Source organism: Galleria mellonella, unplaced genomic scaffold (assembly GCF_026898425.1).
Source record: "Galleria mellonella isolate WM207_F2 unplaced genomic scaffold, CSIRO_AGI_GalMel_v1 utg117, whole genome shotgun sequence".
Classification (NCBI taxonomy): Eukaryota; Metazoa; Arthropoda; class Insecta; order Lepidoptera; family Pyralidae; genus Galleria; species Galleria mellonella.
This window is the reverse complement of record NW_026441980.1, coordinates 10,194,584-10,208,738: the sequence shown is the minus strand read 5'-3', so window position 1 is coordinate 10,208,738 and position 14,155 is coordinate 10,194,584. Positions and strand designations below refer to the sequence as shown.

The 14,155-nt window shown below is 29.9% G+C and overlaps 1 protein-coding gene across 2 annotated transcripts in view; it reads right to left on the bottom strand.

Moving 5' to 3' along the window:
* LOC113511611 (uncharacterized) overlaps positions 1–14,155 on the bottom strand; it is a 29,265-nt gene continuing 15,110 nt past the window's right edge. Inside the window, exons 2-11 of one of the 2 annotated variants that reach the window (XM_026895267.3) lie at positions 10,438–10,559; positions 9,468–9,576; positions 8,577–8,689; positions 7,929–8,041; positions 7,625–7,703; positions 6,897–7,027; positions 6,343–6,456; positions 5,165–5,304; positions 4,527–4,633; positions 1–2,327 (exon numbers count right to left, since the gene is read on the bottom strand). In XM_026895267.3, coding sequence (XP_026751068.1) covers positions 2,240–2,327; positions 4,527–4,633; positions 5,165–5,304; positions 6,343–6,456; positions 6,897–7,027; positions 7,625–7,703; positions 7,929–8,041; positions 8,577–8,689; positions 9,468–9,576; positions 10,438–10,559 — 1,116 coding nt within the window. In that variant the 3' untranslated portion in view covers positions 1–2,239. The remainder of the gene's footprint in view (positions 2,328–4,526; positions 4,634–5,164; positions 5,305–6,342; positions 6,457–6,896; positions 7,028–7,624; positions 7,704–7,928; positions 8,042–8,576; positions 8,690–9,467; positions 9,577–10,437; positions 10,560–14,155) is intronic. The other variant, XM_026895268.3, reaches the window with a different exon arrangement.

Below are 14,155 nucleotides of genomic sequence, written 5' to 3'. Positions count from 1 at the left end.
TGTGTTAAATAGTTTATTGATATCAGTCACACGTTGCTATTGGACGTATTTAATATAAATGTCTATAAAACATGTAGGCTCATTTATTATTCTGTATTTAGGTATACTTCGTTTCAATAAATATCAAAATTTCATATCAATTTTATATTATATAAGTTTGCTGTGGACACATGTTTTAACTGATGACTTTAATACATAATTTAATATTTTAATATTACACACACATAAACTGTCTAGTTAAATTCACAGAACCTAAAATATAATATTAGCGATTAAGCTAAAAAACCTGTTACGTTAAAATCTACTTAATATGTAAGGTACTTAAATTATTTCACAGTTATGATGTGGTATAAGTATTTTATACTTATTAAAAATAGGTAGTCGTCAAAAGTTCCATGTGATCAAAACCAGTTAATTAAAGAGATGTATAAAATATTCTACGATAAAAATATGTATAGACAGTTGTATCACAATTGGATATATTTATTATACTTAATTAAAATGATCAAAGGAACTTTTGCAACAAATACATAGTTAATAAGCATGTCATGGTCAGTTCAGAAATCGTGAAATATAATATCAAGTTAGTATATTTTTACTGTGTTTCTCAATTTAGATTTATGGCCTGTACCTACCGGAATTGAAGAAATGTGAAATATTTTATCCAGCATAGTCAAATATCAAAATATAAATCAATGAAATTTGAAAGAAATAATTTTGGTACATCTACTTGGATAGCATTGGCATTAACTAAAATTGTACTCGTACTAATATGTTTATATAGACAGTGAGATTGATATTATTAACATTCTTTTAAGTCACTAATGAACATTTTTTATAAAAAAAATATGGGGTAAGAAGTGAATGAATTAAAGCTTTTTAACTAAAATACTTTCAAATTAATATTTTCAAGTTTTCTTTGGAAAAAAATGTTCAGGTTCATCAGTAAAAATGACGATTTTATCCTATGTAATTAATTACATGTAAATCGACCACTGATATGTCTTATATGAATTTTATAAACGCAATATGGATAAATTCTGAACTGATCACTAACAAGCAGATATTAACCAGCCGTCTTAGCATTTTTATAATTTATGGTAGTTTTATCTGAATTATATCGCACGTAGGTAAATATTTAATTGTTTTATTATTATTTCTCACATAATGTGAAACACATTGCAAGTAAGCGAATACATGCACACTTGGCAATTACATAATACATAATATGCCTTACATTTATAAATATGCTCGTAAGGCTAACGATTCTCGTCTATCAAAAGTGCTGTTTTACTTACGTAATTTTAATATTTAATATCTTGTTTTCTTTTTAAAGTTACTTTTTATATAATTATAAACATTATATATTTCTTTCTGTAATTATAAATATGTCCTGTGATGAAATTACAATCATCGAATCATTGTTTTTCATATTATATACACCAGCGGATTACAGTTTACGTAGTATAGATTACTACTTGCTTGTAAACCGTTTACATCTATTAAATAGCTGGACATATAAACTTTTTGGAGATTAGGGTTTTTTTTCACTTCTAACTTTAATTTTTCTATATATATCTACATATTTATAATTACATAGTAAGTATATGTATTGCTTATATACGTATTGGTGTTAAATTTTTGTTTTAATAAAAAAAAATATATATATAATTTAACTAACGACACAAAATACTATTCATATGTCTTATCTTATATTTTAACCCCTTCGTTGGTAGATCTATTTAGTATTTATACAGGCCCTTTATCAGTAGGTAATATATAAGATTGAACTATTAAGTACTTATATCTAAATTTAATATATACGAATACTAGAAATTGGACGGTTTCGTTGCAATAGTCAGGTATTTGTATACAAATATTATCTAAAATGGCGTTGAAGCCACTAAGGTACGTTGAATCATAATGGCACTTCTTAAATTCATTATAATATGCATTTATGTTCCGGTGCTTGCACCTATTAATATATTATAATGTAATACATTTAATTACTTTAGAGCACCATTCGGTTGTCATTTGTGTTCATATAAAGGTTATTTATTATTCAATATTAGATGTACAAATTCTGTGATGTCAAAAAGTATCTACCGTCTTATTTACATAAACTAACGTAATTTTATCAGGCATCAAATATTCATTATTATTTCTTCATTTGTGATTATAATTAATTTCATATATTGTAGTGTCCCACATTCAAAGTACCATAACTGTTACCTGTTGCTTAATGCCTGTTTCGATGCATACCTGAGTGACGACTGCCAGGCCTTGATTGCACTATCGCGTAGTGATCGCTGTTGTCTGATACGGATCTGGCAATACATATAAAATATAAATAATATATAGGTATGTATATAGATATTTTTAAATGTTGCAGCGTAGTAAATGAATTAAGAGGATTGATCAAAAAAATTTCAGAACAATTTTGGAAACGATTCCGAATTTAATCTCGTTATCCATGTAGTATGAAAAATATTTATAATAATTAGTGTATGTTTTCAATGATAGTCACTAATTTAGATTCATAGATATCCTTCTGTTATATAGAAAGACCCATACCTTAGACGACTCAACAGTACTCCTCACGCTTAATAGTAATATGTTAACGGGGTGCTAAGATGTTATTGAAGTAAATCTCCAATTAATACCTAATACTGCAGGTACTCCACGTGGAAACCATTGTGCTGAATTCCAGGTGTATTCATCACGATGGGCTAACTGAACGGACCTGTATTTTCAATCTCACTTATCATCCCTCACTAGTACCCTGACAATGTATACCGTTAACGCAGGGGTGGAGGGGTTACTATTCCATTACCATCCATAAAAAAATACTACAGGTTTAATATATTTATTATTCTTCATATTATATAATTATTATTCTTTTTTTTTTTCAAGTGAAAAAATGTAGTGTAGTTTAATACCATCTAAGTAAAAATGGTTCATAAAATTTGTTTGATCCTCCTTTTGATGAAGAAAGCGTAGTTAACCAATTTTCACAATATGTTTCATGAGCATTTTTCTTAGTTGTTTCTTTGGATAAAAGCAAAATTATTGGTAGGTATGCAAAAGCACATGTAAACCTCATTTACTAAAGGTAAAGGGACTATCAGTGCATAAGAGCAAAGATAGAATAATTAATTATCAAACATATTTACAGGTGTAATACTTATTGTGGAAAAAAATATATCAAGAACTTTAGGTACCTATATAGCTGCGTTACTATAGGTATAGATAGGTATTTAAGAATTAGAACTGTTCGTGAAAAAAATACTGCAGTTTTTTTTTGTAGACACATAAATATATTTTGTTAGTACATAGTATGTACTTAACATGAAATATTATTTCGAATTCTCTTCGATTAAATATGCAAATATACAATTTATTTTGTAGGGTTTGCCTTAAGTAGGACTAAATATATAATATTTTCATCGCTAAGTTTTTTCATGGGGATATTATGCAGCATTAGTTTTTAAAAGTTTGATACACTGTTAATTTAATAGTTGGGTGTCTTGTTCTCGTCATTTGATACGGACGACGGCATACCCGCAATGTGGGGAAAAAAGGGCGACTTTATATATGAATAGGGTAATAGATCAAAGTAGAATCTAAGATAATAATGGCAGTATGCATCCTGATGAGAAAGCCCTATTTCTACTATTGGAGACTAAATGCAAGGACAATAGGAGCTCCAAGCAAATGGCTTTATTGGAAAACAAAATTATGTAGGTTATTATTTACAGAATATATAGGTATAATAATATGAGTTATGAAGTATTTGTATATTTATTAATTATTTACAGATTATGATGCAATGAAGATGTTATTGATACTTAATATTGATGATGATATATACAGATGTGTGTTTATTTACCGATGAGTGTGCAACGGCGCAACGAGGGCCCCGTAGAGTATGATTGATAACGGAATATATTGGCATAGTATGTAAAATAAAAATATATAAATTACATATAGGACACCCGAGAGAATATCTGCTTGCAAATCAGAATAAAACCCCTTGGTGGTAACGTCCTTAGTATACGATATATTATAATTGTACTTTTTCAAAGGTTTTGTCCTGTGAATACCTATGAAAATGGTGCAAAGAATTCTCATTTACAAAGATGAAATGATTGATGGTAACACTCGTTACCATTATTTATTAGTACCAGAAATAAACAAAATAACGTTAGGATATTAAGTTTTTTTACTATTTGTTTTAATAATAGCTGAATAATGTAGTCTCTTGTTGTACAAAGGGACAGTAGATAGTTAATTTTAATAGCCACAGCGAGGTAGGCTCTACAATTAATTGCTCTAATATTATTTAATATATTATTTACAGAGATATTGTTCTAACTGAGCGATTTAGAAAATCCACAAATAATATTTATGTACAAATATATCGTGTACAAACCAATAAAGTAAGCAGCGTATTCTGTGTGTGTAATGGGTACCAATACACACGTATGTTGATTAGTATAGGGTTATGTATGGTGTATGAATGTTACCTCGCCGAATGTATAGTTGATGACGGATACCTGCCGCCGTACTGGCTGCCGTGCCAGCTGCGGTACGGGTCGTAGTCCTCCACCACCGACGGGTCTTTCTCGATCACCTGCCAGTATGCGTTATCTTATCACCAGGACTATGTACTAAGTCGTCTGCATGGGTATTACTGTTGCACCTACGTTTCTGCTGTCAAGCAGCTGTGCTAGCACATCTGGGTTTGGTTTGAGAGGTGAGATATAACAGTGAAATAACTAGATACGAAGGCATAACATTCCACTCCTCAGGAATGGTAATACATGAGTATAATTAGCACTGACGCTCATTTAATGATATTTAAATAGATGTCTTAGTATTTATGAGTTCTTGTTTCCAGTTGTACAATTAATAATCGAGGTGCTTTGAAAATTCGTACAAGTTATCCTAATAGTGAGGAACTAAACGACAGGTTTTAGGGCAAATAAAAGTTATTTATTTTATTACAGATAAGCATTGTCTATAATTAGTAGAATTTCGCTTGCCTATTTAGACTGAAACTCAAAATGAATCAGTTCTAAAAGATGGTTTTCTTTATTTCTTTGCTCTGTGCTCTTTGTTATGTTGGTATTGCTTATATGCTAAATACATAATAGAAACTCACGTCAGTTCTCGCACACGAACAAGTCATGGCGGTACAGAGGAAGCAGTTGATAAGCAGCATCACAAGAAACATGACGCCGAGAGCGATGGCCAAGTAAAGCAGCCACAATGGCCGCACGCCTGTCTCCGAGCACATTACCACTGTGAATATGTGAAGTAATGCTTTATATATACCCTTTAATAATAGGAAAATTAGTATTTTTTATTAAAGAAGACCTTAAAACTTTTTTGTCGATTGGAAAAATGAAGAACAATATTGCAATTTATTTAAAAACACTATTATTTTTTTCTCAATTAACAAGTTGACAATGAAATGTTAGCTCCCCAGAGATTAATAAGCCTATTCTAGGATGTTTTAATAAATGTATGTCTGGTATCCATTTATTGAATAGATCTGAATATACGTATACGCTAGATATACTAAATATAGCTATATATAGATATATATATATATATATATATACCAGAAAAATTTTGAGTATCCTTTTTCCTTTCTTGGAGTTTGGGGAAGATTGCTAATAATGGATGCTTGAGACCCTATTGCTAGCAATATATTTGTAGTTTATATTATTCTTTGTGTATACATAACTTATGTGTTTATACAATATATGCAGATCGTATGACTGCCTATTTTTATTTTTAAAATAACACAATTAACATGGAAAGGTTTTGCTGGAAGAAATCTCTTATTAGAGATAAGCTCGCCTTTGTACATTATGTTTATAATGAATTGTAATTAACAGTAAGTCTTGTGTACAATAAAGAATAAAGAATATTTTATCAGGTCTCCACGCGGTACGACGCGTCTCTACGCGGTACGACGCGTGAGTTGCTATTCCCTTATAAAAAAAAAAAACTGGGTAAAAAATAAAATTGACGAATCGATTGTAGTCTTTCAGTTTGTTTATCTTGTTATTTTTCTCACAAGTAAATATTTCTGACAACCTTGAGTGCAGATTATGATTGTCCAACTCCTGAATATTTTATACTTATACTTTGTTTTACATAACTTAATGTTTATACTAGGTTTTTAGTTCCGTGTTTTATCTCTCGATATATATATATATATATATATATATATATATATATATATATATAAATATATATATATATATAAATGATTGAATATTTGTTTTTGAGCAATAGAGTTAGTAGTACAATAAAATCTGCAATCCATACCAGCGTTATCATTAGGATCCAAAACGAATACACCAGTGGAGGCTGTCACAGTGCCTTCTTCATCTCCCGGATCTGAACGGTTGTCTGACGTGCAGTCTATTGTATTGCAACTTCCTAAAATTTAAATTGTATATATATAGTTTTATGTATGTGTAGCTATTATCCATAACTGTTTTCAATATTACATATTTTGAGTAAAATGTTCATAAATAAAGAAAATAAATTCTTATATTCCTTTTTATTTTGAACAAAATTTATTATTAAGTGCAGCGATGTCATCGTTTATTTTCAATTAATTTTTATACTTTGACTTTATACAGCTAATTCGTCTATCATTATGAAATTGACACTTTAGCCGAATTATTATTTCATGGATGAGTCCCGAAATGGTTAATGTTTAAAATACTGTTTAAATTCTAATTATTTCTGAAATAATCGAGTTGAAACTTTTCATTTTTTTCATGACGATATGAATGAATATTTGTTAAATATAACAAGATCTATTTATAAAAGAATCAAAAAGTTATTAATTAGATATAAATGTTTCAAAATACCTGAACAGACAGCGATATCACACTGAAAGTTAACCTGTGACGAGTCAGGAAATCGGAACATCGACGCTATGACGAGCTCCGCTACGCCGTTTTCAGACTTCGTAACGATTGTGTCGTGTTTCAGCGGACATCTAATGAGGTAAGAACATCTATTGTTATAATAGGCATTTAATTACTATTGCATTAAGATATCATATAATTTTACCATCACGATATAATAGGAAAGAAAAATTTAAGCATTTTTTGTATTATTGCATATTTCGACAATATTGTAACATTGTGTTCGGCCACGATATCATCTCAAAAATTTAAAAACATATAATTATACATATTTTTCTATCCATACAAATATATATATTTCACTCTCCTACTATATCGTAAGGGGATATATCGGAACTGATTTTTGTAAGGTGATTTAACAGATCTATTATTTTATCAATGTACTCTATTACGTCAACCTCCTCGTAGTTCCGTCTCGAAGCCCTCGTGGTTATTTCTCGTGAAATTTTTCACAATAGGCTAACTATCTTGCTTTCATATTCCCCTATAATATCTCAGATGCTCCGCCACCATATACTGATAGCGCAGGTGGGGTTACCATTATATTTTTTTATTCACCGATTAAAAAAAACTATATCGTGACAATAAAACTGTACCTACTCGTATTGTACCATGTTATGGTAAAATTGTAATTAAATAAGAGAGACAACAACTTTCTAAGAACTTACCCTCTATTGTCCAAAAGCTCTACAGTATTGTTACGCATATTGAATGCAAAACATTTTTTTAATCTGATTCCGTGAGTACCTGTAATATTATAATATAAAGAATTAGTTATATAAACAGCTAATTACATATTTTGTGGATCTACTACTTGTAACAAAGCTGGTGAATATTTTAATAAAATATCTTCGTATTCCATAATAATCTAATTTGTGACCGACTGTATCTATTATATCAATTAAAATTATAAAGAACGTTCGACATACTATTTATTGATGTTACAAATGGATAAAAAGAAATATACAGTACCGTCTGATTTGCTTAGTTCAGCGCGAAGCGTGTATGGAAGTCCAAAAGCAGCGTTCAAAACTTTTACCCCCTGTGGGTTTAACATTCTTAAAGACACGAGGGATGTTTCGTTTCTGCAAAAGAGACAATGTGCTAGTTATTTTAATGTGTTTTATGTTGGTTTGAGAAACGTTATAAATTGCATTTGACCCTTATTAGTGATTTATCTTGTTATATTTTGTTAAGAGAGGGATTGGCTGAAAACCGTCACTGTATACATTGCATCGGGATACTCACAGCACCAGCTGACTTACTTTTGCCTAATAAGAGACACGTTTTCTATATAATATTATTGTATTCTCTACTTTATTCTATCTTCTTATGGGCGCTAGATTTCTCCAAGGTAATTAAAAATATATTTAGCCTGTGATATGGAAATTAGAAAAAAATAAAGTGAAAAATAAAAGAATATAAGTTCTCTTATTATATCTATTGAATTTAAGATTAATGAACATCAACGACTATCATCATCATTATTATGTATGTAGAGGGCAGTAAAACCAAGATGTAATTAAGCTGTAGACCTACTACTATGTACCTATACTACTAAATGTGATAAATATAACAGAATATAGAGACATACTATAAAATATAAGTACACTACAATACCTCGAATTTCTGAATCCCGCTTTACCGCACGTAATGACATAGAACTTGTCATCAGCCAACTCCAGAGTCCGATGCACGCGGACTGCGAGAGGGAGGGATCGTTCATCTGTACGCTGAAATAGCATGTAAACATAAAACATGATATTACCATTTTGACTTTGTAGACTTTTGCTATATAATTTATACTGTCTACAAAATATTCCACTGATTTTTTCGCTAATTTGCGTGTTCAGTTGAATAATCTTATTTTAATCCAAACTAAACAAAGCTTGTAGTCAGTATATGTTAATAATTCTATGGTTTGTTCTATATATAGGAAATAGGCTTCTTATAAACATACATTATTACTTTGTTGTAAATAAATAGGTACATGTAATATTTAAAAAACACCCACTCCTATGTAAACAGATGGACATAAATACAAATATATATATTCTATGGTGTTACACCACTATACTGTGGCCTATATTAATAACCCTGAAGAATAACTAGGTATATAATTTCAATATTTCTTTATCTAAAGCGCCAAAGAAATGTTGAAATTTGTTATCCTGATAATTATTATGACCATGATGATTAATTATACTTATAATGTTGAAATTTCGTTATAAATAAGCTATTAGAAATAATCTGATTATATAACGGATGCCACATAGGTAATTACTTCAGTTAAAATTTCCGATACGAAGACTTATCTTAATAAAAATGACCTCAGTAGGGTCGGTAACTGTAATTGATTTCATTATTGTGAATGGATAACTAACGTGTCCGTTTGCGTTGGTATATTTTTTTATTGCGCTTAGAAATACAATAATAGTCACAAATATTTAGAATGTGAGCAAAGGTAAACAAAGGTTCTATATGAAATACGTATAAAAATCATATACTAACATTGTTCCAAAATACACCACAATAATCCGGAGACCCTTGTGTCGCCATTAAGTTGATATCGAAGTTGAGAGTCTCGGTACCGTTGCCCTGGATCATGCATGATGGAGTTCTAAAACAACAATAAAAATATAAAAATCATTACTTATAGATAGGTGCATAGATTTATAACAAGTATAGATAGGCATGTGTACATGCAATTTCCAAAAATAAGTAACAGTTATTATCATCGATATATTAATAAAGTTAGGTTTTTTGGTGTATTATTACAGTATTGTAGCCTACTAACATAATCAATACATATAATAAGAACGTAACTGGTCGCTGTCTGTATATGGAAGATGTATATGAAAAACTATTATAACGGGGTTTTATGAATGCAATAGAAACCAAAACAATGTTTTTTAGGATTTTTATTTGTTTGTCTGTATGTCTATTTGTTTGTACATTTGTGCGCGCTAATCTCAGAAACAGCTTAACTGATTCTAATGCGGTATTTACTAATGCGTTGCGGTTTGCTCTATTTAACATTGTTTGTTTTATTTCAATCGGTTCATAAATTAAAAAAGTTATATTAATCTAAATAATCACATATAAAATGCTTATAGAGTAACCGATCAGTTGAATTGTTTGAAACTTTACTAAGGTAGGTTATATATCATATTTTAACGCATAGGATATTTTATATACCGATTCATATAGGCAGCGCTGCGGGAAACAGCTAGTTAACTAATATATCTACAGGTTCGTGTAGTGATGAAGTAAAAACTCAACATTACATGTCATATTGACTACATTATTTCGTCTTCAAGATATCGTAGGAGATGATTGAAGAAATAAAATGTAAATATAATAATACACAGCAAAAGGTAATTAAAAAAAGCTATTCTCGTATCAAGCTATCTACCCAGCAAAGCTGTGCGTCTTCTTATTGAAAGAGACTTTTTCGACCGAGTGTTACTTGTGTGCTTACCTGAATTCTCTTGCGTGTATGATGCCATTAAATGGTTGATTGAAAGTCACTCTGATGGACATAACATTCGATTTACAGGTCGCGTTAACAACAGGCGTAAAATCAGTTGTGCCATCTGCATTCTGAAATAGAGAAAAAACAAATTTAATATCCAGGTATGTTAACTATTATTTTAAGCTACTAATAATAGGAGTAATATACACTAAAACAATATTTTTGTATTTGTCTGTGTGTACGTTTGTTCCGGTATCATGCAAAAACAGCTTAACTGAATTAGATTATGTTTTCATAATTGCGTTCTTGAAGTCATTTCATTGGTTTTTCTATTTCCAAAGGTCACGCATATGAATTTACAGCTATAAGCTAGTTAATATTATATGGGTGTACATATATTTGGATAAATTGAAATAATACACGAGTAAATACCTTAGATATACCTACAAAAAATGTCTTTTTGACAATTGTTATGCCTATTTATTATTAAGTTTTAAAACAAACCTCTATCCCTAAAGTAAAAAAAAAAAAATACAAAACACATTTTGATAAACTTATAATAATGCCAAGAATTTTAGAATTTTATGATCTTGATCTGTATAAATGTCCTTTATGTAAACTATGTTTTGTTAACATTCTCGACTGATTATATAGTGGTTGGTTAAGTACTTTTTTAGTTTTCAGGGCATATTATCATATTGTTTACGTAACATATAAGGAACGAAAAGTAATCTTTAAAACAACTTCCTGCTTATGACACTCGTCGACAGGCCAGTTAGATTTTCCATGCAGGGACAATGCACGCTAGCCGGGCTATGCCTACCCATCGGCTTTCTTTATTTTAACATTCATTTATATGTATTATTTAATTACAATATTAAGTTCTCTTTAAGATATTTAGTTTATAAATCAATTCTTATAACGGAATAATATTAAGTTATCAGTACGGTACCATATCTACTAAATAGTTGTAAAATCCGGTATTAATCTGATGAATTGAGGATAGGTAATTTTTTAATACAGAATAATTTCTTTACTTAATTTATATATAACTAAAATACTTAATTTTCACGTGATATATATCTGTTATATTCTATTATATAAATTATTCGTAGAAAAATAATATTATACGAGTAAAAGATAAAATAATTCATTAAGGATCTTTATATATGTACCACATAAGTTTTGTTAACTTATGTTTTATTTGTAAAATGATAATATGTATATTTTATGCAAACAGTCAAAAACACACACACATTCACATTTTAACTTGAATTTTGTTATCAGTTAAAGGATTTATTCTTAAGTCAAACGGACCTCAAGTTTCTGTCACTTGTGAATGTAGCCCGAAACAACATTCTAAGCTATAGTGCTTCGCAGTGTACCTAACTCATAAATTCTTGGTTCTAAGTAACTGAATACAAGAGCGTGGGATGGTCGCGTGGGGTTTATGATTATGATCGATCAATTCAATCAAGTTACGGCTTACAGTAAGAATACCAAGTTCGAAAGTTCAGATTCTCGTAATACTCGTAAATATATTTATAGAGGGCTTACTTTTTTGTTATTTTTTTTATAAATATAACAACAGGAATCTGTAAGTTATAGTACATATAGACATTGGTAGAGTATATATAGCGTATAGTACATATAGCGTAGGTCACTTGCATAGAAACGTGGACAAAAGTGGACATTTTTCAGTTCAAATAGTCAAACAAACTGTTCTGTTTTCATTTTGGCTCCCATTTATTAATATTTATATGATATCAATGATTAATTAATATAGATAAATTCCTGAGAACAAATATCTGCTATAGATGTTAGCTATACCTATAGGTATAATATAATAGTTCACAATGCCACGGGCTGTGTCGTGATGACAAAGAGATACTTTGTCGTCATTACACAACGTAGTCAAAGCTTTTTGTATGTAACTATCGGTAATTCAGATAACTTTTGTATTAAACTAGCTGTATTTTATATTGATCTTTGTTTATTTGATCGGGATAAAATAAATTGTCTTTTTCTACAACATTTCCTAACAAAGTAATTATATAGGATAATTAAATAAATTTTTTGTTTCAAAAAATAATTTTATTTTTCCTTTTGATCTATTGGCTCAGTAGTAATTTTTATGCTCTTAGTATTTGACTTAAATCTTATAACAAACAACTTTTATTTTGCCGATTTCTAATAAATCCAATTCATGGTATATTAGTCGTTAACCTAATAATACCTACTATCTGAATCAGCAATACATAGAATATAGGTAGTGTGTAATATGCATTTTAAATTAAATAGTTTAACATAAGCTTCTTTGGCTATGACGATATTCTACATAGGTCCAGGAAATAACAAAGTAAAGTGGGCAAGCGTTGTGCCGACATAAGACCGTAGGTCGCGCCCCTGGCCAGCTAGCGCGCACGATTGCATCCAATTGCATTTACAATCCACACGACTCGAAGCTTCTTACTATTACTTTAAGTACAACACTTTACAAAATGATACAAAAATATGTACATTTAATTTATTTCTCGATAAATTGAATTACTTTAAATTCTATTTTAATACCGATTTTTTTATGCAACTTAGAATTGCAAACAAACTGACGGCTCACCTGTTGGAAAGTGGTAACCGTTGCCTATAGACATGAACAGTACCGTAGAGTATACTGTTTTTTTTTTGATGGGTGAAAATGGTATGGTAACCCCGCCTGCGCTAATGGGATACGCTGGCGGAGCACCAGTGAAGGGTGATAGATGAGAATGAAAACAGGCCAGTTAGCCCATCATGATGAATTCAACAGGAATTAACCATGATAGTTTCCAGGGGGAACCGCGAGGAGGTCGACCTGGTTGAGTATATTGCTAGCAATGGGATTCTCAGTCTCCATTACTAACAATCCCTTTCCCCCGAGTATACTGTGTTGTCAAAGGACACTCTTCATGCGTTGCCATTCCTGAGGACTAAGGTATTATACCTCTGCGATTTAACTAAATTCACTTCAAGCATAGAAATTTGTGTTAAGAACGTCTAGTTGTTAGTTTGATTAGGATGACAGTCATCACAATTACAAAGGATTCGAATGAAATTCGGGTAAATTAAAACAAAAGTTTTCAATTCATCCGTATTTTTTGTGTTGTTGTTGTAATATGTTTACCACTTCTATACTCGTTTGATATTTTTTTTTCAAATCGACAGTGTTTACGTGTACTTATATACTCCTGTGTTAGTTACACATTAAGTAATTTTATTATTATTGTAGTAGCAATTTTTTTACTATCTACTTTTTGTCCTGTTTACATGTACGAAATTGAGAACAAAATTTAGTAGATTATATAAAATTTAAGGTGTTACTAATTGCAAGTTTGAAGACTTGATTAAAATTATGTTTTTCAACAACAAGCATTCTAATATTTTATTGTATTATTTAAAAGAACATATAATATTATATAACAGAACAGATAAAAAGGCAAATATATAGAAGAAAATATTTGCCTTTTTGTCTGTTTAAAGTTTATGTCTACATTTGGGCACATCTCTGAAAAATTTCATCTAAAACATGAAAACCTGAGTGAGTACGTGTACATCTGGTATATTTTATAGTTAAAAATATCTAAAAAATCTATAGATTATACACAGATGAACAGGAAGACTCAATTATATATTTACAATATTCGTATACTAAATTAGAGTAGATAATATATAATATTATAATGAATGT